This window comes from Lampris incognitus, chromosome 9 (assembly GCF_029633865.1).
Source record: "Lampris incognitus isolate fLamInc1 chromosome 9, fLamInc1.hap2, whole genome shotgun sequence".
In the NCBI taxonomy this organism is placed as follows: domain Eukaryota; kingdom Metazoa; phylum Chordata; class Actinopteri; order Lampriformes; family Lampridae; genus Lampris; species Lampris incognitus.
Genome location: NC_079219.1, coordinates 53,801,876 through 53,829,611, shown reverse-complemented (window position 1 = coordinate 53,829,611; position 27,736 = coordinate 53,801,876). Strand labels below are relative to the sequence as shown.

Genomic DNA, 27,736 nt, shown 5'->3' with positions numbered 1-27,736 from the left:
ACTCACCAGAGGCTGACTCGCACGTTTTACGTTCCAAGCGTTTCCCGTTTTCAGACTTATAATGTTGATAAACAGGGAAGCACACCTTTCCTCCACTGATGACGGCACCTTGAAAATGAACCAGTCTCAAGATGAGCAGCTCGGGGATCTGCTCGCTGTCCTGCAGGCTTTCTATAGACGTGTAGGAACAACAAAAAAGTCGAGTTATGAAAAAGAAGCTACAATCAAACTAAACTGTTACGTACGTGAAAATAACAACAGAGTCTAAATATCTCTAAATATGGCATAAGGGACCAACGTGATATAAAACAACAATCCAACTACAACGCCATCTCTGTCATTAAGGTTTATGTTGAACCACCAGCATAAAGCTTGCTAATTGGCCAGGTATTACACAAGTAACCTCATTTAAGCCATGTCACTGAGTATTACGATATAATCTTCCCATATAATCTCGTACATACTGAAACTTGCCAAGGTCGAGATTTCCCCCCGGGTTTTTTTAAGATTAGCGGTTGCTAAACGAATGGGGCTGGTATAACCGCATCAGTTAAGAGACTGTTAATAGTTAATGGAGACCTGACAGAAGTTCTTTTTTATTCAAGACTAAACATTCAGACTCAAGCAGTTTTTGACAAAATTTTCTCAAGTTCTTTTGACAAAGAAAAAAGAGAGCAGAGCGGAGAACAAGGAGAACACAAGGAAAATGAAAGGGTCTGGCTTGGTTGGTTAGGCATTGAAATACATTAAAGGTCTGATGGGGATTCATTCATCTGCCACGTTGGGTTCCTCATAGAAAGTCAAGAAGTGGCTCAGAAGGGGAGTCAGAGGAGGGTTTTTTTTTTACCGTGGAAGAGAACGGGCAGCTCCTCAGGCAAGGGCAAAGGGGAGAATTTATACTTTTTCCTCTCCACCAAGCTCACCTCCTCCCTACAACACAGAAAGGCAGGAGTCACTGCACTCCCGCTGGCGTCAATGCCAAGTCAATCAGCGCTCATCTATTGATGGCACAAGTGAGGCAACATGTAACACAAGTACTTACCGGGAACGAGACGAGATGTCCTAATTACTAAAAAAACGGTTCAGCAAGAATTCAGCCAATGCTCCTTGCAGTTTTTAGGCACATGGCGATATATGAAACAGACACACCCGGGTGTGAGCGTGTGTGTGTGTGTTCTTGTACTTCTATCTTTGTCAGGACCAATTCGAGTTTTTAACCATCAGACTGAGGACATTTTCGCAAAATGAGGACATTTCGGCCAGTCTTCACTTCTTTAAGGGCCTATTTTAGGCTTAGTTTTAAGGTTAAAGTTAGGCATGTAGTTCTGATGATTCAAGTTAGGGTTAAAGCTGCAGTAGGCAATATGAACGTTCCAACGCAAAACTGTCCGCCTCTCTCTCTGCTGCCTCGTGTCACTCCGCTAAGCCCCTCCCACCAGACAAGCATGTGCATATAATTCAAATGGGTCCAATGAGGAAATGTTAAAATGAGATTCATGAAACTTGTATCATAGTTGATAATCTATCCATATAAAAAAGCAAATCTCTTAGTTGCACAAATATTGTTCATGTGAAGCAGCCATTTCGAGTTATTCTCGTTGATTTAAAAAAGAATAAAACACTCATGTGGGGGGCTGGGTGGGAAGGGAGAACTAGTCCACAAGCAACCGGTGGGGCAGGGCAGACGCGAATTGATCACGTACATGCACATCTACATTTGTAGAACAACCAATAGGAACGCCCTCCCTTTGAACTGACCCGTGATTGGCTAAAGTCTCCTGTCACGGTCTGGATTTTCTAAAGCCTGCATACAGAGCCAAGAGGAGGTGCAGAAGTCTAGTTTTCTCCCAGACCACTTGAATTACATTCTGCTATAAGGTTATTATGGATTTTTTTTGCCCAACGATGCCAAAAAAACAAACAAACTGCAAACTACAGCTTTAAGAGCTAAGGAATTAATGTAGTCAATGAGGGTCCTCACGAAGACAGAAGTACAAGGATGTGTGTGTGCGTGCGTGCATGCATACATGTACATTCCACCCCGACACATTCTTACTGGCATTCTCTGCCCCACTTAGGGGCCCGGCCAAAGCAGCACACTCACCCTGCCAAGTGTCTCCTCCATGTCTGATAAGGGTCAAACAGACTCTCACAGAGCAGGAGTCCATACTGCACTACCAGCTGGAGGGAGGATGGATCCTCTGATCCCTTCTTCAGCTGAAGGACACACACAGGGGGGGAAAAAAAGGCTGCTCGGTACCTCAGTAGCTGGATTTTTAAGTAATGCATACATGCATACACACTGTTTCTGACACCCATATAAGAGGCAACAATGACAGCACATTCCAGTAGACAACAAGCAGAGTGCAAAGTACACACCCACTTCTCTTTTCAGTGCAAACTAGTTCTGTTACTTCTGTGTATGAGGATGTAACAATATAAATAGGATTACAACTGGGCAGGCTCTCTTTCTCAGTACTGTATTTCTGGATGGTTTGGCTCAGCAGGCAGTAAGTAACACATGCACACATGTTATACTTTGCAGGTTGCAGAGGCGATCTGAGCCATTGACAACTTTAATTTGAGTTACAGCTCATACTGCCGGTGCTGAGGCTTACCTGATTCAAACAGAAATTCAACAGCTTGATAGTTTCAAAAACAAAGCCAGGCGTCTTATCTGGGTCGATGTTCTCCATATTCCTAGAAGAGGAGAGGAAAATTCAAGGCATTAAATCCTCACACATCTGCCTCGCGCTTTTTTCATTGCCATCTGCTTTCTCAAATAAACGTTGGAGACATAAATACACTTTCCTAGGGGTGAAATGAGGGTCACCACAAGGTAAGTGCAGCAGGTGCCCAAAAGGATCAAATACCTCCCAGCCGTTCAATATGAAAGACAGAGAGACGCCTGTTTGGTGCTTCATTAAAACAATGCAACTAATAATAATAATAAAAAAAAAAATAATAACACAAAAATGCATCAGGTCCATGAACACCATAACCACCCTCGGTCGTGATATTAATAAAGGAGAGTACATCCATCCATCCATCCATCCATCCATCCATTATCCAAACCACCTATCCTGCTCTCAGGGTCACGGGGATGTTGGAGCCTATCCCAGCAGTCATTGGGCGGCAGGCAGGGAGATACCCCGGACAGGCCGCCAGGCCATCACAGCCCCCCCCCCCCCCACACACCTAGGGACAATTTAGTACGGCCGATTCGCCTGACCTGCATAAATCAGCCTATTATTTGCAACGTGACTACGTCAATTAAGCTTAACAGATTAAACGAGTTACACCACTGTTGTTACCGAACAGCTTGTTTCAGCCTCCGGACTAGCAGTGAACAGACTATGTTAAAAGACTTGGGCCTGACAATGTGGATATGCTGATTTTTGTAAAGAAAAATACACAGATGCAACGTTTTCATTCATTTACCCCCGTGAATTTATACTAAAGCCCGCTCATCCAGTTAGTGTTCCTTATTTCATGGGGGGTAAGCAAGGAAACGGCTCATCAACAGCCGGACCAGATATCACATTTGCAGATCACTATGTTGTATATGTTAACTTCACAGCCTAATAATTTGGCCGTCGGTTTGAGCTAATGTTGGTTGAGAAAAACTTTTCAAATGGCTCGCCCCTCACAAAGAGGCGCATCACCTGCAGACGATGATGAAGAACTTGATGAGGAGAAGGGGGTGTGGGGTGCTGCCATCTTGCTCGGATCCAGAGAGTTGTAGCGCACTGTGCCATAGCTGAGTGCTGAGGAACACCAGGACCTCCCTGGGGAGCAGCGGCACCTCTGAGCCACATTCCTCCAGCCTGCCAAAGAAGAAGAGAAGGAGAGAGGAAGAGGGAAAAGGAGGAGGCGAGAGGGAGAGGAGAGCAGATGATAGCGGGAAGAAGAGGAGAGAGGAAGAAAGAGGGGAGGAGGAGGAGGGAAGGATAACAAGGAAAGAGGGGGAGTAGAGAAGAGGAGGAGGAGAGAGAACGAAGAGGTGGGAGAGAGGAACAGGAGGAGGAGGGAGGTGAGAGGAGAAAGTGGTAGGGAAGAGGAAGAGAGGGGAAGGGGGAGAGAGGAAGAGGAGAAGGGAGAATGAAACAGAAAATACATGTAGTAGTGTCAAAGAAGGCTGAATCGGTTCATCTGCATACAACGTTTATTGACCGAAACCAACGACCAGTTGCATATGAAACTGGTCGTTGGTTTCGGTCATTATGCAACTGTATTGTTTATAAGGGTGGGGATACCTGTAGTCACTTTAGACTGAAGAGCTCACTTAGTTGAGTGATGAAAGGTTTCTCTCTATAAACAATGTATCCAGATGAACTGATTCAACCTTCCTTGACGTTCTTACCTGGATTACTGAGCATGCATCAATAGTAGTAGACAGATAGTTCTTGTTTGTTGGCTGGGCAATAATTTGTTACCATTGTTAACCGTCTTTCAGTGGTTTTGTATCAGGATGACATCTGTATACTGTCAAATCATGATGCCCAATTTTGTTGGGCATCATGAGAATCTGTTCTCTAAGATTTCTCACAAAATGAGGCGTAAAATATTTAAGGGAGTATTATTTGAAAACTAGTTTTGGTTTGATATTATACTTGACATTACCAAACAGGTCTTAAGCATGGCATTTTTGCATATGAAAACAGACATCGACATATAAATCAATATCGTGGAACATGATGAGCGTGATATTTTCCATATTGCCCAGCACTACGTTACCTCTCATAGAGACAGACTTCAATGACATCATACAAAGCACTTTTACATAGAATTTCAAAATTTTAATATGCACAGAACACCTAAGTCATAACTGCATATGTCATGCAACTATTTAAATTTTGTCTTATCACAAAGTGTGCCAGTGAGAAACTCCACCGAGTCAGATTTCTTGTTTGAGGTTTGTATGATTTCTTTTACCAAAATAAAACAGACTCAGATTCAGCTTCCTATTCTGTTCCTGAAATGTTGATGTTACACTGGAACTTTCCTTGACTTTGTGTAAACGGGTTCAAATGCCAGATTAGTGGATAACATTTATTAGAAGGATAAACCTCTTGAGATGAACCATCTCATTTCCATAGCGGTCCTAAACACAAATATACAGAAAACACAACACGTAAAGCAAAACAACACAAATACACTCACGTACTCAGACGAAGGCTCTCCCAGGCCCAGCCACTCCCCCACCCACTAAAATGCCCAAATACATACAGTAAACGTACACATACCCATACAAAGCTACATTAACATGCACCTACACCCCTCATTATTTCCATATCTCAAATATAATTAGAAGCAAGAGCAAGTTGTTTGAAGATAAGTAAAAAGTGATGCCTCAAAAAGTGGTGAAAGGATGTAATAGATCTAATTGAACTGGGCAGGTTGCAGTGTTGTAGTGCTCGAGTCCAGGACTTGGACTCGAGTCTGACTCGAGGCCTGATTTTCAGGACTCGTGACTTGACTTGGACTTGAGCACTGATGACTCAGACTTGAACTCGAACATTGACTGCATTTGGACTCGGCAGTTGGAGATGAGGACTCGGGGCTTGTTAACTGATAAAGACTTGTTTTTTTGTTTTTGTTAGATTTTTTTGTAATAGGCCCTAATAATTTGGCATAAGCTATTGATAGCTATATTAACACAGTAACATTATTCAATTTCGTGCGAGGGCAGGCATGTGTGTTCCACCTAGCACTGGAGTGCAATGGAGCCCATCTTGGAACTCGACTCAGACTCAACCTTGACGACTCAGACTTGGACTCAGGTAATAGGGACTTGACTCAGACTAGACTCGGACTCTTCTTTGGGGACTTGGACTCGGACACTGGGGACTCGAGACTCAACTCGGACTTGAGGTTTAGTGACTCGACTACAACACTGGCAGGTTGTGCCAATCAGATGGAGCTTTAAATTGAAAGACGCATCGCCCAATTTCTTTAGAAATTCTAGGAACAAAGAAAAAAGGATGGCTCAGTATGCCTTGGACTATAGTGTTTCCCAACCCAGTCCTCAAGGAACCCCTATCCTGCAGATTTTCTTTGCAACCCTGAATAGGTACCCGTTTGTAGTTATTCAACCAATCAGCAATGAATTATGTCAGATTTTGCACACCTTGCATTATTAAGTGCTATGAGATGATTGGCTGAGTAAGTACAAGCTACCTATGCAAGGTTACAATGAAAATCTGCAGGATAGGGGGTCCTTGAGGACATGGAATTAAAATTGTAAGGGGAAATAACTGGGGGGAATAGCGTGATCCTCCCACGTGCTATGTCCCCCTGGTGAAACTCCTCACTGTCAGGTGAAAAGAAGCGGCTGGTGACTCCACATGTATCGGCGGAGGCGTGTGGTAGTCTGCAGCCCTCCCCGGATCGGCAGAGGGGGTGGAGCAGTGACCGGGACGGCTCGGAAGAGTGGGGGAATTGGCCAAGTACAATTGGGAGAGGAAAAAGGGGGAAAATCAGAAGAAAAAAATACAATTTAAAGAGTAGGATTAATCGAGGGCGTAGGTTTGGGTTCAACATTGGTAGGGACATTTTTGAAACCTTTGTTGGACTAACAATGTGTATTCCCACCCCCAACACCTCAATAGCAAAGCCATAACAGGCAGAGCACTACTAATGACTCAGGATCCCCTTACCCCCATCACCCCATTCCTCACGTTGCTTCCATCTGGTCTCAGGTACAGGTCCCTCACCTGAAGATGGCCCGTTTTAAAAGGAGTGTTGTTCCTTCTCCCATCAAAGTTCTAAATTCACTGAACCTCTAAACTCTTGTGTTAATGTATTTTGGTCTCCCTGTTCTCTATGTATGTCCTGTGGTATGTAGCTATAGTACATCCATCCATCCATTATCCAAACCGCTTATCCTGCTCTCAGGGTCACGGGATGTATAGTACATGTGTTTACTATATGTGAAGCTCTGTACAAAAGGCGAAAACAAATATCGTCTTGTAGGACAATAAATTATCTATCTATTGTGTGTGTGTGTGTGTGTGTGCATGTGTATGTGTCACACCCAACCACACACACAAAGGGTGTAAATGTTACAGGCCTACAATCTGCAAAAATGAAAGTGTACTTAATGTTATTAAGCAAGAGCTGTGCAGTTAGTTTTCCATGGTTGGTTGCACTTGTAAACTGAATTTCAACCGGTTTTAAATGGGAGGTTCTGCCTCCATCTGATTCGACTTTAATTATATTGTTTATCCAGCTCTGGTTGTCCTTTATTTTATTTTTTATTTTTTTAAATTCTTTATCTTGTTCTTTTAATATTCTTGTTATTTAGTCTCTGTGTCTTGTCTTGGATCTCTCCGATATCAATTATCCTCTTTATAAAGAGCATTTTGCTGTAACGTTACCAACAATAAAATGTTAGTTGATAATATCAAAATGATGACATGTTCGAGCAACGAATACAAGTTAGTGAACAACCTAGACCTGAGCTCTGAACCTCAAATTAATTGATTAACATTAGATCTAGATAATAGATTCTGATAGAATTGTTTAACGTGAATCTTTTAAACTATGACAAATACCAACCTCTTCTAATTCCCCGCCGTACACTGTACACAAGCTACTGCCGTCGCAAGCTATTCAACGGGAAACCTGCGAACCTGCAACTCTGCATAGACTTAACATTGATGGACGGGAGAGGTTGTGGAGTTAAAATGACAAAAGCTGTTTGAGATCGCTGAAGACATTGGTAGGGACAGCTGAGTAGACCCTTGACATAGGTAGAGACATGTCCCTACCATCCATACCCAAATCTACGCCTATGGGCATAGATTTGGGTATGATGTCAGTCACAGCTGGAAATCGTCTCAGTAGTGACAATAAAAAATTTCTTAACATTGTTTTATGAATGAAAGTCAATCAGCAGAGCATTCGTTCACCTTGATTCATTTTATATCGTGAACACCGCAACGGTAAAACACATTTGAAGTCTTTAAATAACGGCTTTTAAAATATGATAGCCTGATCTCTGTCTCTGTCTGACTGCTAAAATAGGCTCCAGCATCCCCGTGACCCTGAGAGCAGGATAAGCGGTTTGGATAATGGATGGCTGGATGGATCTACATATAATTGAATAGGACAATCAGAGCATATTTGTGGGAGATCATTAATAAAATGGAGAACAACAATGGCCCTAGAGATTACCTTTGTGGTATGCCTTTTTCCACAATCATAAAATCTTACTGACCTGGAAAGAGACGCACTGACATCTGTGGTGAAGATATGAATTGAAGCAAAGTAAAGAACGTTTTGAAAGACCAATAGCACAAGTTTGTCAGAAGGAGGTAGTGATCAACCCTGTCAAAATCCTTAGTAAGCTCTATAAATATTGCACCTCTAGGCATATTGTTGTCCAATGAAGAGGATACATCATTGGTGAATTTTAAAAGAGCAGTGGTTTGGGGTGCCTCCGTAGCCGAATGGTTACAGCGCATACCACATGGCTGCATGGCCACAACCATTGCTGGTTTGATTACAGCCGGCGAACTTTGTTGCATATCATGCACGCTGCATGTCTCTCCCCATTTCTTGTCTGCCTCTACACTATCGCTGTCAAATAAAAGGAGCAAAAAAAATCTTTAAAAAAAAAAAGAAACAGTAGTGGTTGTTGAGAAGTTTGCCCCGAAACTAGATTGGTATGGAGATACGATGTGCAAGTCATTAACATATTGAGATAGTTGATTACATATTAACTTTTCAAACACTATTACTATACTGTTAATAATGGAAATAGCTCTATAGTTGAGATAGAGAGGGTCACCACCATTAGGTTACTGGTTCATCCCTGTTCTGACAAACAGAGTGCCAGGACTCGTGCAGTCTCATATGAAATAACAGCGGTCCGTCCACTCACCTACGAGGCCCCAGAGACGGTACATCTATGAGCTTCTGGAAGGATGCCACAAATGCCTCCAGCCACTGCTGCAGATAGCCCACATCTTTCTGGAGGTGGGAGGAAAAGGGGATGTGAGGCAACTGATAGAGATGTCCTCCGATATGTCACATGGTATTAAGCAAACACAACATGGTAAGATTTTTTTTTTTTGAAGTACACAGTTATGTTTAACTCAGTTACTGCTAACACCTCCTCAATGAAACCTGCCCTGTGGCTTTGCTTTTATTCTTACTACTGTGCTGCTCAAAAAAGAGAAAGGTTTGGCCCTAAGCATTAATTGCTGACACAAACATACTACACACAAGCTATAAACACAAGCCTGACTAAATCTTAAGCCCCGTGTAGGAAACAGGATGTTGCAAAGAGATGTCACATTCACAGGCAGCAACAAATGAGCCAATTCTGTCCTTATATCAGAACAGTCAGGCTAAATCAACTTCAAGAAATACATTCCCATTTCAAAGTCCACATCACTATTAAGTGACATGTAAGGGTCCCCCCTTTCAATGCAACACCAATTGTTTTAAATAACTTTTTTTTTTTTAAGTGCGGGACTTAATATCAAAAAATGTTAACCGAGTTTGTGTGACATAACTATAGTCAGAAGTGAACGAGATGGTTTCAGTTGTATGAGGATACGTTTCTATATCCGACAGTGATGAAGCGGGGTTAGGCATTATCACTGCTCTTATCTGCTTCAGCAGAGCAACATATCCTGCCACTCTTCCCTCGCTGCGTCAGCCTCCGCATCTCACGTCGCAGCGACACCAGAAAACGCCCGACAAGAGCGCCGACCAAACAGGTCGACTGCTGAAGCCGAAGCCTTCTCGTCGACTACACCCTTCTCCTCCTCGCTCTGTCGACATCTTCGGTTCTTTTAATAAAAGGTCTTAGAAAAGATCCTTGGCTTTATACAAAGGGCGAACGGTCACCGTTCGAGAATGAACGTACAAAGCCAGCGGTGGCATCGACATGCGTCCACCGCTCCCGAGGAGAACTCTCCAAAGACGGGTCCACCCGCAGCCTAGGCTAATGCAAAGAATGAAAGGCCTCTTTTGAGATTTTAGCATGCAATAAAAGAAAGAAAGGTCAGTCCTTTAATACTATTTTCCATGTAGTGAGACATGGGCGACGGAGGAGCGATACATGTGTGGCTCCAGGGGTGATTGACAGTACCCGGGCACACACTAAAGGACCTTCTTATTGAACCTTGAGGAAGTGTGACTGCTCTTTGCCACAGGGCAGCTGTCACTTTGAAGCACATGCGGGTTTTTCTTTTGATCAGGGGGACAATCTGACTTTACTCATGGCACACAAATAACCTAAGCAACACATGATGCCACGGCTCATCAGTCACTTCCCATAAATTGCAGCCTCCCACAGCGCAGGCTGCTTCAACAACGGTACCGTATGCAGCGCTAACATATTGACCATGTTTTACAAAAAGAAACTCTCAAAATGAGCAAGTCCACTGTGCAACTCAACGCGCGCGTTAATCAAGAGCGGCAGCAAAAGGAAATGGACTCATCTAAGCTGGTGCAACTAGTTTCAGTATTTGCAAAAAGAAAACAGAAATGCTGAAATTGTACATTACCAGCTGGCGTTCACTTATGAGCCAGTCCATGTCTCATGGCACGGGGCTGTGCAGGAGGGCCCGGGTTCATGCAAACCCAGTCACAGATGACCCTTCAGTCTTCGTCCACGCAACAGCTCGACCTGGTAGCACATCCCCGCTGAGCAGCTATGGCGCCCGTCTCACTTGCTCTGTTTCTCCCAAGTGTCAAGCAAGCAACCAGGAAATGCCAAGTCACTTTAACTGAAGCCTATTTCCTCCTCGCTCAAAACTCAACCTCTACAAAAGCCCCTTCCTCTTTTGGTTGTGACACTGGCAGTAAGGAGATGCTCATTGCCAGCCTCCGCGCTCATGAAATAAGACTTTGTGAAATGAAAGGCAGTAAAGAAAATCTCGGCAAAGAGCTGCCATTTCCCTCTGGTGGAGCTCGAGTGACTGACTGCACCTGCTGTTTGCGGAGGATCTTGGTGGAAGTGTGATTGAACTGACAGTTGCATTTTCATGGGGAAACGCAAGCTGGGAGTGCAAACATACCAAAACGTCACTCGTGCAAAAAAAATGTCATTCACGAGGGTACATTCTCACGAGAATATTGCATTTTCATTTGCAGGCAGCTTAGCTTATTTGGCTTTAGCCCAAAACGGTTTCTTTTGAACACCCAATCTGATGGAAACGTAGGACAATATCGCAACTGGAGATTCTGCACAATCTCGCTTTCATGTTAACAGTGTCTAGACAAATCTCTCTCATGATCTCAAATGGAGAAGCAACGGCATGGGGAGATACAACCGCATTCCCACTTGGTTATTTTCATTATAACATCACATCAAGTCGCTACGGCTGAGCATTTTGAGTTTTCCCACCAGGCGACCGGTGATGTGAGTTGTGATGACATGTAATAATAACGTGTTGCTGTCAAACACCCAGCGTTAGAAACCACGTGAGTTAGCGGCCAGTAAACCAGACTTCACCATCTACTTGGACGGGCTGGAAGAAAAGATTGTTACGGTACAGCCGTTCTGAGGCGAGACTCCATTAGCATAGGAATCTATATGTTGTGATGACAACCTTGTTTTAAAGCAAGTCTGACTAAGTGATAAAAGCGTAAAAACGTGACTTGTATAATGGCGAGAGAGAGAGTGGTTTGTGTTGGTGGTGTTGCAGTTTGGTTTGGGTATTTTGGGATTAAGTTATTCCAGATATTGGGAATAAGTATTTGATTATTTTCTGGTTTGGTCTTTTTTTTTCCCTTCCTTACAATGCAATAAGGTCACAGCTGGTGTACCAGCGTCGACTATAAGTCCTTTCCTATCGGCAAAAAGTTGAAACGAAGTTAGTCATCTTGGACAAGCTGGGGTCTTTGAAGCACTCGAACATCGGGACACTCATTTCATCCACGTCGTCTCACTCGTGCTCGCTCAGCTCTCATCGCCAAGGTTATATTTTGTTCTTTTTCTTCACCTTATTTCATCAGTTAAGTTTCCTGAATTGAATCATGGACATCATCGGTTTTGAACGTCACCTACACTACCGTTCAAAAGTTTGGGATCACCCAAACAATTTCGTGTTTTCCATGAAAAGTCACACTTATTCACCACCATATGTTGTGAAATGAATAGAAAATAGAGTCAAGACATTGACAAGGTTGGAAATAATGATTTGTATTTGAAATAAGATTTTTTTTACATCAAACTTTGCTTTCGTTAAAGAATCCTCCATTTGCAGCAATTACAGCATTGCAGACCTTTGGCATTCTAGCTGTTAATTTGTTGAGGTAATCTGGAGAAATTGCACCCCACGCTTCCAGAAGCAGCTCCCACAAGTTGGATTGGTTGGATGGGCACTTCTTTGAGCAGATTGAGTTTCTGGAGCATCACATTTGTGGGGTCAATTAAACGCTCAAAATGGCCAGAAAAAGAGAACTTTCATCTGAAACTCGACAGTCTATTCTTGTTCTTAGAAATGAAGGCTATTCCATGCGAGAAATTGCTAAGAAATTGAAGATTTCCTACACCGGTGTGTACTACTCCCTTCAGAGGACAGCACAAACAGGCTCTAACAGGTACTATTTAATGAAGATGCCAGTTGGGGACCTGTGAGGCGTCTGTTTCTCAAACTAGAGACTCTAATGTACTTATCTTCTTGCTCAGTTGTGCAACGCGGCCTCCCACTTCTTTTTCTACTCTGGTTAGAGCCTGTTTGTGCTGTCCTCTGAAGGGAGTAGTACACACCGGTGAAGGAAATCTTCAATTTCTTAGCAATTTCTCGCATGGAATAGCCTTCATTTCTAAGAACAAGAATAGACTGTCGAGTTTCAGATGAAAGTTCTCTTTTTCTGGCCATTTTGAGCGTTTAATTGACCCCACAAATGTGATGCTCCAGAAACTCAATCTGCTCAAAGAAGTGCCCATCCAACCAATCCAACTTCTGGGAGCTGCTTCTGGAAGCGTGGGGTGCAATTTCTCCAGATTACCTCAACAAATTAACAGCTAGAATGCCAAAGGTCTGCAATGCTGTAATTGCTGCAAATGGAGGATTCTTTGACGAAAGCAAAGTTTGATGTAAAAAAAATCTTATTTCAAATACAAATCATTATTTCTAACCTTGTCAATGTCTTGACTCTATTTTCTATTCATTTCACAACATATGGTGGTGAATAAGTGTGACTTTTCATGGAAAACACAAAATTGTTTGGGTGATCCCAAACTTTTGAACGGTAGTGTATTTTACTGAGAATCTCAACCACGTGCGCCCCTACACAACTTCCCCATTACATAACATTATGCAACATAATAGTTCCTGTAACGAAGGAATGAAGTATAAGGTGCAGAAATGTGCATGTGAAGCATGGCATCATATGAGGCCACATGGTCTCACGATATATATATAAAAAAACATGAGTCGGCCTTGTGATGGCCTGGCGGCCTGTCCAGGATGTCTCCCCACCTGCTGCCCAGTGACTGCTGGGATAGGCTCCAGCATCCTGCGACCCTGAGAGCAGGATAAGCGGTTTGGATAAATAAAAAAAATTAAAAAGAAACAACAAAAAAACAATGCAATAAAAAGTGACTGATGTCATAAGGTACCCTCATGGAAAAATCCTTGTAATATTACAGGAATACTGATGATGGCTCATAGGGTTAGTGGTTGTGTCGGGAACAGCAGCCAACGTAAAATTTTGCCAAATCATTATGCGGGTTTACAAGACCACACCGCATTGGTCGAGGCTTCATACCGGAATCGATCGAGGCCTGGGTTGACAACGGACACCATTGGTGCTATGCCCTCACAGGGTACCAATGGAAAACTGTAAAATCCACTGTGGCGACCCCTGAGAAGCCGAAAGAAGAAGACTATAGAGGTTGATGAATAATCACAGGATATTACAAGATCAGTATGGAAATATAGGATACTACAGAAACCCTGTAATATTCTTCCCTATCATACCACAGGACTTTTTCGTAAGGGCAAATAGTCAATTCTTAGTGACTTATATATGTTCCTATATTACTCTAGTGTGTCCATCTATTTTAGGACATTCTGTTTATACAGTTTGGGTTCCTCATATTGAACGTCCTGTCAAGTCGAACTCATTTTAACTGGAACTTAAATTTCAAATTGATGCTGTGTGAATACGTCGCTCATTAGGAAGCAAGACAGGTTGTTGTACGCTGAAAAGTAAAACCAAGGGGAATACCTACAGTTACTGGCAAAAACAAACTGATCCAGACACCTGGTAAGATCGTGCATACACTTATGAAATGATGTGAAAAGTACCTTAAAGTCCTTGCCATGGTAGCGAAAGACCAGTCAAATCCCCATTGACCCTCCCAGTGAGTTTTATAACCTGGCTTGGGGTTTTCTACAGAAATGGCCGCGAGCAGCTGCTGCTTGGCATTCTGCTTGGCTCCAGCTTCCAACACGGGGGAAACAAAGAGCACTTTGAGTTTCCCGGTTGGCCTTTTTCGTTGGTAAACTGGAGAAAATGGGAGTCCCAGACGCCCCCAAAACCAAACTGAGATGCAGGATACATCACCGCCGCTGTTACCGCATTTCTCCAATACAGTTTCAAGTCTATCAAGGGCCGCATGAGCTTGCTTGTTGTGGGAATTTGTCTTGGTGGAACGCTCAACATATAGACACAATGGAATTAATGAAACCTATGAAAAAGTAGAATACATCTAATAAGATATAGCTTTATCAATGAACAAAAAATATCTGTGCAAAATTATCCAGGCTCCTTGGGCTGCTGAAATGTTTACACACAAACGTTTCAAGTACATAAGGGTTATAGGGTAATATCCGTTTTCTGTGCACGACAAATAGGAACTAAAACATCCATCCATCCATCCATCCATCCATCCACCCATTATCCAAGCCACTTATCCCAATCGGGGTCATGGGGATGCTGGAGCCTATCCCAGCAGTCATTGGGCAGCAGGTGGGGAGACACCCTGGACAGGCTGCCAGGCCATCACAGGGCCAACACACACACACACACACACACACACACACACACACACACACTCACACCTAGGGACAATTTAGTATGGCCAATTCACCTGACCTCCATGTCTTTGGACTGTGGGAAGAAGCCGGAGCACCTGGAGGAAACCCACGCAGACACGGGGAGAACATGCAAACTCCACACAGAGGACGACCCCCAAGGTTGGACTACCCCGGGGCTCGAACCCAGGACCTTCTTGCTGCGAGGCGACCGCGCAAACTACTGCGCCACCGTGCCGCATGGTTCGCTTTCAAATCTCCCAATTCTGTCAACTGACTTTCACGTTAAAAGTCAATTTTAAGACGCTCCTTTTACAACATGTCATCTCTTTTGTGTACTGGTGGCAGAACAACAATGATCTGTATCTGGATTGACACGTCAGCGTCAGGATTTGGATGCCGCACATAAATCAAGTGGATATCTCACACACACTTTGACGGCCCAGCCCTTCAAACTTGCCAACATAAATCCAAGCTTCGTGGCAGAAAAGAGAGAATTTTAAACGCTTGGCTAGAACTAAAACATCGCCAATACTATTATATCAGCACACAGTGTGACTCCACTCTACAATGCTCACTATAATATAGTATACTATAGCATACGATATATTCACCTGCATCACTACAAGCCCAGAGAAAGCACAAGCTCTCACAAAACCGATAGAAATATGATGGAGTGATAAAAAAAGAAATAAAAATACAGATCAATGCGACACGATCTTTGAGTTCACAAGAAAGGGAAGAGAAAGTAGAGTCACAGCTCTGTGGATGGGTGGTGGTTGAACCGTCACAGTGGTCTATCTCTGGAGGCTTTTATTACAGCTATTAACAGCCTCTGATGCCAATCGCCACACAATAATTACACACATTTTCCCCACCGCCACGGCACACCACTCTCCTTTTATCCGGCGCTAATTGTTCATTATTGTCTCGAGGTCTTTTTTTCCAACGCCTCACTTCTGGCAAGCTCCACATAATGTAGCTTGGCATTACCATTTGTTGCAGGAGGGTTCAGATGAGCTGAGGACATAACCTACAGTGCATGTCAGCATACAGTGCTTTTCTAATACAGTAAACGATCCTGCATGCTATTATAGCCTCTCGCACCATGTTGCACATTAATGAACCACAGTTACTTCCCACCACCAACTATTCAAATAGTACCGTGTAGATTGATATGAGCTGCAGTGGGGGGGGGGGGGGGACAGGCAATGGAATTAGGGTCGTGAATGAATTTAATAAGTGAAAGGAGAGAGGAAAGAGCAGAATAAGTCTTAAAATTGGATTTATCCATCCATCCATTAACCAGACTGCTTATCCTGCTCTCATGGTCGCAGGGATGCAGGAGCCTATCTCAGCAGTCGTTGGGTAGCAGGCGGGGCGACACCCTGGACAGGCTGCCAGTCCATCACAGGGCCTAAATAATGAAACCTACTGAATCTATTATCACTTGATGATTACAACTAGTGAAAACTGGATTTATTTTTTTGATTTTTATTTTGATATAATCTATTGATCCCGTAGGGAAATTACGCTCTGCATTTAAGCCATGCTAGCTGTGCAGCTAGGAGCAGGGGGCAGCCGCCGTGCAGCGCCCGGGGACCAACTCCAGCTCGTCTTGCCAAGCCTCGGTCAGGGGCACAGACAGGAGTACTAACCCTAGCATGCATGTCTTTCCGACGGCGGGGGAAACCGGAGCACCCGGAGAAAACCCACCTCAAGACACGGGGAGAACATGCAAACTCCACACAGAGGACGACCTGGGATGACCCCTCAGGGTCGGACAACCCCGGGGTTCGAACGCGGGACCCTGGTGCCGTGAGGCAACAGCGCTAACCACCGGGCCACCGTGCCGCCCATTAATGATGAATTTAGACGAACACATGCGCCAATAATTTCAACGGAAAAGGCAAAACTCCTCAGAAGTGAGTGAGGTCATGGAGTAAAAGCTAAGTCACGTCGCACGTCTAGGACCGGTGTCATGCGTTCCTGGGTAAGTGTTTGCCTAACAATGAGTCAGACGCGACTAATCCCGGATTCTGGGAGCGTAATCTTCATCCCCATATCAATAATATTTATCAAGGAGCAAAACAGGACATGTATCAAGGAGATGTTTTATAAAAAAAAAAAAAAAAGTTGAATAGCAGTACTTTTATGTGCAGCTGGAGCAACAACACACACAAAAAAAACCCCTCAGCAGTATATTTGTCCAACCTCCTGTTAAGAGGCAGGCAGACAGGATCTGACAAGCGTGCCGTTCCCTTCCGTGTTCACATCATCGCGCTGCTGTATTTGTCTGTACCTGTCAGACACAAGCGTTTTCAAGCCAAGTCTTGGATTGGCGATACGGCGCTCTGAAACACAGCCAGCAAGCCTGCGTTCGCTCCGCACAGCGATATCGACAGGCACGCAGACCCTGACGTGGAGCTGAAACAAGGCTTCGCGAGCTCCACCGTGAATAAAGCGACAGCAGAACAGCAGCAATCTGGTGACAAGGATCTGCAGACTCTTCTGCTGATCTATATGTGCATGTCTGCTTTCTCTCCATTTAACAGCTTGTCCCTTAATGGAGGGCAAAGTAAAAGCAGGTGAAAGGAATAAAATGCATTTTGAAATAAAGATCTCACAATATTATCATTTATGGCACGGTCCATTCATTTCATTCAATTTGATGCCATGGTTGCTCATAGCCGAGTTAAGGTATCAGTAAAATGACAATATACCGTGTCTAAGACTGTTTACTGCATGCACTGTGGAGAACTTTGTCCTCACGGTGGTGTATATGAACGGTAAACACGATCGCACGCCTATATCTGTCCAATTCATAATCTCCCATTCAGTTCAAACTCGGTTCAAATCAACTGTGGGACAACACATTTCTGAAGCCAAACGGATGACTGCTATAAAAAAAAAAAAAGACTTGCAAAAGGGCGTGTGATTTTCTTGCACAATCAGAGGAAGCAGAGCGTCTTTATCACTGACAAGCCAAAGCACGTTTTGCTCTCTTTATTGCAAACGCAGAGATGGCCCAGATACCGTAGCCACCAAAACAAGATGGAATCACGTGTTATGATTCATCGGGGTTCCTTCACATTCAAACGTCCCTTCTGCTACATACGGGCGTCAAAAAGTGGGTATGCCCTGACGAGCAGCCGTTCGGCGTTAGCGAACGTTTACTCATACCGTTATTGATTAAAAGTAAATTGGAGATCGGTAATCCATCAACAAGTAATCATGCACTATAACCAATTATCACAGCAAGCGCTTCCTCAAGCATCATTCTCCTACACAAGGACTTGGCCCAAGAGAGGCAAAAAACTGCTGGTTTTCTTAGCAAAAAAGAAAAAAAGAAAGGAGGTGTGATCAGATATGGCAAAGTCAGGGGGGAAAGGAATAATCAGAATAAGATCCGAACGAAAGTCTAAATCTAAGTATTGACAGGGATCTAGAAGCCCCCGGACTAGAAGTCCCCGGCATCACAAGAAACTCAGAGGTCGAGGAACAAAACAGCCTCTGGAGTCATGTCAGGTTCACGGCGGGATCTCTTAGGAGGCATCCTTCAGGCCACAGCCGCTGGTGATTGATTGAAGGGTGTTTTTTTTTTTTTTTTACTGCATTAACAACCAATTCGCTCTTCTTTTTTACAACTCTAGGCCTCTTATTCAACTTGATTTATTTGAAGCAGTTGTGACGTGGCGTTTGGGCATGACGGCTATGTGGAAATACACTCATCAGCAGGGGAAATGAGAAATGAAGTTGGCAATTTGAACCTCTAGAGGAGAGTGCATGTATTTTTCTTTTTTATTAAGGTGGCTGTATCGCCTTAACTCCATCCCACCAACCGTGGCACGTCGTGCCGAAACCCACATGACGAGGTGACATTTTACCGACGGCTCAGCGAAACTTTGTTCCTTTGGCATCCTTCACAACAGGCCTGGCATGGAGAGCATGCAATTTTGCAAAGCTTTCTGAAATGCAACAACCACCTCGGGAAAAGCTTAGAAATCCGCATGACGCAGATAGTGACTGAAACGGTATTAAAAAGACAAATGTTATTACTCAGCTTTGGGAAAAGTATTGAGGAGTAACGTTCACTAAAGCAAAAAGATCCAATACCAAGCAGCGTACTTTGCAGAAATGGTAGAAAGCTTTATAGACAGATGCAAGGTAGGCAGGATAGTAGCACACATACACACCAGTGGCGGCTGATGCTAACAATTTTTTTTTTGGGGGGGGTGCAATTTACCTCGGCGCAGCACACCTGACAGCTGCTTTAATGTCCACACAGTCACAGAGTTATTAAGAAGGACATAGGCGACATTGTCCTTCTTAATAACTCTGTGGACATTAAAGCGGCTGTCAGGTGTGCTGCGCCAAGGTAAATTGCACACCCCCCCCTGAAATTGTTAGCAGCAGCCGCCACTGACACACACCTTAACTAAGAACAAATATGAGAGGAAATGCTGGCTGCATCTGTAAGTCATTCAGAGACGTGAGAACACGCATTTTACTTTTGCGTAAACATATCGTTTAATGCAACGGAGCCTTCAGTTTGATCTATTTGTTTAAGGCCACGGCGTATTCGGCCCAGGCTACTGATAAAGAACATATGCTTACTTAAGGCCTCCAAGGCTGCCTTGTACAATCTTTCCTGATACTATTTCTTGCGTAGCTCCACCACAGTCTTGCATTTTTAAGTCCTTTTAATTACACACAAAAACGTTGCAGGGCCCCTGAGAATACCCGGAACTATTGTGCCGGAGCAACAGCGAGAACCCTCAGGGTCCTCAGACCGGGGCATTTAGCCCACAGGTCGGGCTAAAGTCAAAAAGGGGATCAGGCTTTCGCCGCAGTTGCTCCTAAAGCTGGTAACAGCCTTCCCCTGGTCGTCGGGCAATCTGAATCAGCAGCCATTTCTAAAAAGCAACTCAAGAGTCGTCCATAGTCACTCGCATGCGGCCGCATCTGAGCTAATTTGGTCTTCCAGTTTCAGAGTTCTTACTGACTCACACAGGAATGTCTATTAGAATTTGTCCGATACTGATTGTGCCATATGTCCTCCGCGTTTCAGTATCGAGTTGTGAATAATTTTGTAGCCATATTTTAAAAAAGTGCTATATAACAGAGCTGTGGTCTTTTTTTCCCCCCCCAAAAAATGTGGGCTTTTTAAAAATTTCTATTCTGAGCACAGAATACCTAATGCAAGGCAGCCTCGAACCTACCACGATTACAAATATGCTATACTGTAGAGTACACTAACAATCATATTTCCGTGGAAGGATTGCCAAATAAAGGATATTTCCGGTTTAAGAACATTGTACGTAATGACTATGGGCTCACTTTGTTCTTAGGAAACTGATGCCTGGTTTCACTGAATACATTCAAGTTTGACTTTTTAGACCTTTCTTTTTTATGGGTGGTCAAACGAGCCACTCGACGCCCCTCCCATGGCAACACCCACGTATAAAGAAAGCTTTACTAACTAAATTACTTAATTACTAACTTTAATTGTACCGTTAGCCACTGTTCGGCTCCGGTGGAGCGGTTGAAAGTTGAGTACTTTGCCCACAGGGATAGATCTCGTTCATCCCACACCTCCGCGATTGATTTTTATAATTATGTGGGCCTATGTCTAATGAGGAGAGTATTCTATAAACCACAACCGATTGCCCTGAATAATACTTCCACAGCCTGTTGTACACATCCCACAGTAACAAGCGGAAACACACAACCACCACCATCACAACCTAGACGTTTAACTTCTTCCAACGCACGTTGTAATCATTCCACACCCTCGGCATAGGAGGATGCACGAAGGATGCGTTTCAGCTGGAAAGAACATTGGTAAGGAGAACAGACTGACCCTTGTTGAGCCCTTAAGATCTCTTGTGAGGGCAAAGAAAAAAGGGTCAGAAGCCAAGGCCCCATGCACAGCTATAAACACAAAAACAACATGGAAAACTTTCCTGCATTTCAGCAACCCCCCCTCCTCTCTTTCTCTCCTTAGGCATGGAAACAGATTGCAGCCCTATTAAATAATGATACTGAGATGACTAATTTATTCACAGAAAGACAATCTGCTCTTTCTAGAGGACTCATGCATTTCTGCAATGTCACTTTGAACATCTTGGTCAACCTATTGCACTTCAACTACAAGAAGATGGGGGGGGGACGACACACCCATAGGGGGCAACGTTTCTCAACCTCACCACACATCTTATATGTGCCCCAAGGAGCTCATTTGACACCAAATTGGAATGAATAGGAAATGTCACTAATTAATATTGCAGGGCGTGCAAACCTGCCATGGTCAATACACGTGGCCTACACGTGCAGTGCTCTTTAACAGCCCGGGCATTCTTAACCTTAATAATCAATTCAACAACAAAAAAAAATGTTGCACATCTAAACAGCGCAGAAAGTTGCACCAGCTGTTATTAATGGTGACATCGATCACAAAAACACAGACATGACAGTGTGGTTTACCGATACACAGCGAGTTTGTTTGCTTAAGACTGTGAATTCGCTATACAGGAAGTAGCCGCAGTAACACCTGCATAGCAGGTACTCACCAGAGCCGATGCGCCGCACGCTGGAAAGCATTCCGCTCCAAATACCCCGAATAACGCTACTCACAACCCTCATAAACCTGAAAAGCCCCCAGCCACTGCGCTATTACAGGTGATCATGTTTGATCAATTTGCAACACTAATCATGCAAAATGGACTACTTCCTCATAGGAGCCTAATTGATTCTCGTTCGCTGCAGACGGCAGAAGACGGGAGATGTTGCCAGAGGACAACCCGGAACATCACCTCCAGCACATCTTCTCGTGTTTTTAGCTCGGGCTCGAACGAGCTGGTGCGGCAACAGGTGTTACACTGTCGGGTGTGCGGCACTTGACTCACCTTCGTGTAATACAGCATCCACAGCTCGTACAGCCGCTCCTTGGTTGCCATTCCTCCGCCCGGGTGGCTGCTCGTTGATCTCGCTTCTTCAGCAAACCGCCGAACTTTTGCGCTCGCCGGCGACGAGGGGGCTCCGTGGTAGTTGGCAGGAGACGGGGCGCGGAAGGCTCCCGTGAACCATTTTGAAAATTCCGACACGATCCAAAAAAGTGCGGCGGGCGACGAACGAGCCCTCCTAAAGTTGCCGTCGGAGCGGGGCCGAAAACCGAGACCGTGACACCGCGACCGGCCGTCGATGTCATGCCCGTAGCGCCGACGCGCGGGAGCCCGCGGCGGGAGAAACGCGCATGCTGGGCGTTTTTGGTTCGATCTCGCGGTCGCCTGTGACGCCGATCGCACGGGAGTTCCCACGGGAGCGACGGCCACGCTCGCCCGACTACAGCGGTTCCCAAACGAGACCGTGACGGTCGCGTGTCACGTCGTCCGTGTCCGGTGATGAGGGGACGGTCCAGCTCGCCCCCCCGACTCCAGAACACGTTGCGGAGTTGACCGCAGACTATGCCCACAACAGGTAGGCTGACGGTCTTAAAGACACACGCACACTCAAACACGGCCGATCAAGGCTGCCTTGCGGTTAAGATCAGACGGAGTCTGCGTGAGTTATGAAAACGTAGTGACGGGTAAAAAAAAAACAAAAATGTGGGAGAATTTTATCCGCGACACACTTGTTTTTCAAAGTCGATCAATCCAGGTCCAATAGGCAATCAATCAATGTCCAATACTTACGAGTCTGATGTGAACAGGTTTATTTTTAGTGTTATAGGTGCATCAATATACCAAGATGGTCCATGGAGCTGAAGCAACCTGTCCAAAGCACTTTCTTTTATACTATAGCTCGATCCCACCTACTGTGGGGCTCAACGTTAGACCACGCCTCCGGCTCTAAACCACGCCCCTCTATACACCATTATGTTCTTATTAAGAAAGCCCCTCGAGGCAAATTCTTAATTTGTGATAATGGGCTATACAATTAAAATGGACTTCACTTGACATGGTTTTGGGTTTCCAGAATCTAACGGTGCCTTGATTACATGTGATAGTTACCGTTATAATACAGCATTTGATTCTTGGTTAATAAAAAATACATTGTATAAAAATACAGGCCTGTGACGGCCTGGCGGGCTGTCCAGGGTGTCTCCCCGCCTGCCACCCAATGACTGCTGGGATAGGCTCCAACATCCCCGCAACCCTACTCAGGATAAGTGGTTCGGATGATGGATGGATGGATGTATAAAAATAAGCCAACTGATTGTAGATGACTCCCTTAAGGTAACCAAATGCCTCGTCATTTAATTAGTGACAGGCATTAATGGATGAAGTGGCACGGTGGTGCAGTGGTTAGTTAGTGCGGTGGCCTCACAGCAGGAAGGTCCTGGGTTCGAACCCCAGGGTAGCCCAACCTTGGGGATTGTCCCGGGTCGTCCTCTGTGTTGAGTTTGCATGTTCTCCCCATGTCTGCATGGGTTTCCTCCAGGTGCTCCGGTTTCCTCCCACAGTTCAAAGACATGTAGGTCAGATGAAGCGGCCGTATTAAATTGTCCCTAGGTGTGAATATGTGTGTGTGTGTGGGGGGGGGGGGGCGGCTGTGACGGACCAGCAGCCTGTCCAGGGTGTCTTCCCGCCTGCCACCCAATGACTGCTGGGATAGGCTCCAACATCCCCGCGACCTTGAGTAAGGATTAGCGGTTTGGATTATGGATGGATGATTGTAGATGCTTAAACATTTATTTCCCACATTTTCCCCCTTTGTGACTTTGAAGTCACATCAGAGTTAAAGTGTCCAAATCAACAGCACAAGTAAAGTACATTCATCAAACATAAAAATCTCAGTAGTGAATCAAAATGAACACAGTTGTAGGTGGGGGCGAAAAACCCAGTACAGCTACGCCTCCTTGTAACACTGGGAAAATTCCCCCATGGTCCCCCGGGCCCCCTAATGCCAACCGTCCATCTGTAGGGCGACCACTTAAAAGCCTACAACCTGATGCATCGGTCCACTGATAGCATAGATATTAATGCAAACTTACAATGAGGTCAAAATACTTATACTTCTGTTTCCAAGATTGGCTAAATGCTGTGCATGTGCTCGAGCAAGCTGAAATCAGATAAATGTCTAAGGTGAAATCAAAATTTCGTCAAAATGCAGTCAAAATACATCAAAATATAAACTTACTAAAAGATCAGGCTCAGTAAACAAAGTTAGTACAACATGTGATGAATATAACATAATCGTGGTGAATATATTATAATTGTGATGAATATGGACTGGCGGCCTGTCCAGGGTATCTTCCTGCCTGCCATCCAGTGACTGCTGGGACAGACTCCAGCATCCCCATGACCCTGAGCAGGATAAGCGGTTTGGATAATGGATAGACAGCTAGTATAATTGAGATGCTGACTGGAGAGGGAGAGATGTTCTGTACTTCAACCCAGGTGCTTTACGCACTGTTGAAGGCCACCACTGTGGAGAGGTTACAAGCACATTCGACACACAGTGGCTCGGATTCCTCTGTCTGCCCTGGAAGGCTGTCCAATTTCCTCTGTAAGCAGTAGGGCATGTTCTGCCACACAATGTCGTCAGCTACCTGAATGTTCACAAGCTCGCCCAAGTGACAATTACAGCATGATGACCCATAAACTCATCCAAAGCTGCAGGCTTCCACATAGGTTCAGGATACACCACAGACTGAACTATCAGTTCTTTCTTCAACCGATACTTAGCATACAATACTGCAGTGTAGGGACAGGTGGACTCAGCAGCAGTGTCATTTTTTTACAATAATACTTATTCTAGTAAATGTGGAACCAAGTTCAGCAACTGGTTGGGGCAAAAAAGAGATGGTAAGATCTACCTGCCATTCCCCAAAACCATCAAAAAAAAGAGTGTCTGGTCAGGTAGAAATGGAAGCACCACTGCCCTCCTGATGACATAGATGACATAGTAAATTTCATGAAATGGGCAGGGATGTCATAATAAACTTCACGAAAGGGGCAGGGGTACTCCATGTGTTGTCTCACTTAGGCCAGTATCTATGTCTCTGTGTCCGCTACCTTGCAAATGGTGTAGTAAACAATGTGATCCCCTGTACGTGCATAAACATCCAAATCAACTAGACTGCCCTCTGCAGAGGGAGTGGTGGAAATAGCAGGGGTCACATGAAATTGTCCATACATAAAAAATTGTCCACACATGGCAGCCATCATCCGTTGAACCACAGCTGAGAGCAATGGAGCTAGACGACATAGAGCAATCATCAACACCACTATTATCAATGCTATACCCATCCTTATCTTGGCAAACAGTGCGCCCCAAGGTCCGCCGAATGTTTTTTTCAAAGCAGTCCATGTCCCACATACCATGACCAGCGCTCTCTTTGAGTTCTAACGCTAGATTGTCAAGCTGGGCCATGGCTCTCACGAATGTGCCATTGGGAGCAGTATTATTAGGGATGAATGTACAACAAGCATCACCGAACATTGCACACACCCCTCCTTTCTCCACTAGCAGCATATCCAGTGCCATCCTGTTCTGCCATGTCATTTGTGATCTGGCTTGGACTTGCTCAGCTAATGCCTTTAGTGCAGTGTTCGTGTAGTTACCAAATCATTGTTGGCTGTAATACAGGTTCTTTCGAAAAGTTAACATATTGCCACAACAAGTTCTGTTGCATTAAATAGTTTTGCTGCAGTTCTGTCAGACTGGTCCCATAGCAATTCTCAACTAGGCTTCGCTTGATGCAATTGGTGTGATGTCCTTCAGGTGATAGGAATATCATTAGCAAGGTGAATATCAAACCTATTGCTAATAGCACACACATGCCCCTTCAGAGGCCACATCCTAGCCTACGGAGTGTGTGCCATGGTCTCACTTGGCCCTGCCTCCTCACTGTCTCCATCCTCATGAGGTATAATTTCCTCAGCCTGTCTTTCCGCTGCTCCTTGTAGATCCTCTCTAACTTCCCTTAGTGTTCGTTCTGGTTCCTCAGCTCAGCAACACTGGTTGAGATGATACCAAACAGTCTTACCTTCAACCTTGAGTGCAGTGGGAGTGGTCAGAATCACCTTATAGGGTCCTTTACGCCTTTTCTCGTTCCAATTTCTCATGAACACCCTGATGTACACCCAGTCTCCCGGACTTACTGCTTGAAGGTTTTCTGGGATATCAGTTGTCCTTCCCCCGGTGGCACCTTTCCCTTGTTGGAATATAGTCTTATGTATTGAGGTTAGGTATTGCATATAGTTAGCCAACTCCTGCTGGAGTTGCTCAAGTGGAGGGAGGTATGGTACTGGCATGGGGTGCCCCGTTAACGTTTCATGCGGTGTTAGATGCGTGCTTCTGTTGGTATGCATTCTCACGCTCATTAAAGCCAAAGGCAGTGCTTCCACCCAATTAAGCTTGCCATTGCTGTCTGCACATATTTTGGCTATTTTTGCTTTTAGGCTGCCATTGGCCCTTTCCACCATCCCCTGTGACTGTTAGACACATCCAAACTGTTGTCCAATTCCCAATGTTTTGGTGACCAACACCGTTGTTTTTGCTACAAAATGTGCCCCATTGTCTGAACTGATCTTGTCTGGAATGCCAAACCTGGGAAACACCTCAACACAAAAACTTTGCCCTGATGTTTCATCTGGTTTGGCATTGGGTATGTCTTCCACCCATCTCCTGAATCTGTCCAGAACCACTAGCATGTATCTTTTATGTTGCACGTATGTGATCATGTCCACATAGTCCATCAGGATATGTCTAAATGGTCCATCAGGTGGCGGATTTTGCCCAATTGGCTGTGCAAAGGCCTTTCTGTTGTTATGTGCCACACATATCTCACAATTGTGTAGTGCGTCATCCTCCATCCCTGCTAAATAAGGTGACCACCAGGCCCTTTGAATCCTTTTTATGACTTCCCCCCTTGCTCAATGGTCCTGACCATGCACATCTGAGATCAAAGTATGGATTAATGAAGTGGGTACCACAAAATGTCCTGCGGGGCCTCTCCATAACACCTTGTGTGGGCCTTCTGCTGCATTTTTGATCGCCCCCCCTTTTTAGCAAAACACCTTTTTCATACATACTGGCTTTGTCTTGTGCTTGTGTTGAGAGCATTGGTGACATCACTTCCCCCCTATCTCATGTCTTCCAGCTGTCATCCCACCAAAGCCATTTCTCCAATTAGTGTGTACAGACCTGCTACACTCAGTGAGTCTCCCATACATTCCTCTGCTATCAACCAACAGATAACAATAGGCCTTTATTTGTGCACCTGGAGAAGACATTTTATAAGACTGTAGAGGTTGACAGAAAGGAGACGAGACCACTTCTCCTTTTGACCACACAGCCGTGGAGTTGTTTACTTCCTCCACAAAACTTAAAAAGCACAGTTCACAATTATAAACTTGGGCGGCTCGAAATGCTAGCTCACAACCATCAATAACCTCAATCCCCTTCCGCTAACCCCTGAACCAACCATCTTAAAGGGACAGTCTCTGGTCAGAATGGTGAACATCTCCCCTTCCTAAAGTAGGCCACTACACCGCCCCCCCCCCCAGAATTCACCATGACAAAAAAAAAAAAAGTTGGTGGGGGACGAATAATGCAGCCAAAACAGCTCCTCTTGAAAGGTGTAGGGTCAGGGGGGCGTCCACGCCGGGGGGACTGGGCCAGTTGAACCAGCCTGTTGAAGTCCAGGTGAGCCAGCTTGAGGTGGTCCACTGAAACCCGCTCTGGCTTACCGCCCACGTCCACCACACAGTTCTTAGCCT

The 27,736-nt window shown here is 44.8% G+C and overlaps 1 protein-coding gene across 6 annotated transcripts in view; it reads right to left on the bottom strand.

Annotated features, from left to right (window-relative positions):
- Positions 1 to 22,697, bottom strand: part of nbeal2 (neurobeachin-like 2) — an 81,637-nt gene extending 58,940 nt beyond the window's left edge. For 4 of the 6 annotated variants that reach the window (XM_056285806.1, XM_056285809.1, XM_056285807.1 and 1 more), the window contains exons 1-6: positions 21,917 to 22,697; positions 3,666 to 3,827; positions 2,619 to 2,700; positions 2,105 to 2,217; positions 848 to 930; positions 86 to 171 (exon numbers count right to left, since the gene is read on the bottom strand). In XM_056285806.1, coding sequence (XP_056141781.1) covers positions 86 to 171; positions 848 to 930; positions 2,105 to 2,217; positions 2,619 to 2,700; positions 3,666 to 3,827; positions 21,917 to 22,218 — 828 coding nt within the window. In that variant the 5' untranslated portion in view covers positions 22,219 to 22,697. Of the gene's footprint in view, positions 1 to 85; positions 172 to 847; positions 931 to 2,104; positions 2,218 to 2,618; positions 2,701 to 3,665; positions 3,828 to 8,887; positions 8,977 to 10,523; positions 10,654 to 21,916 lie in introns of those variants that run through there. The other 2 variants (XM_056285811.1, XM_056285808.1) reach the window with 2 other exon arrangements.
- Between the last annotated feature and the right edge of the window lie 5,039 nt (positions 22,698 to 27,736).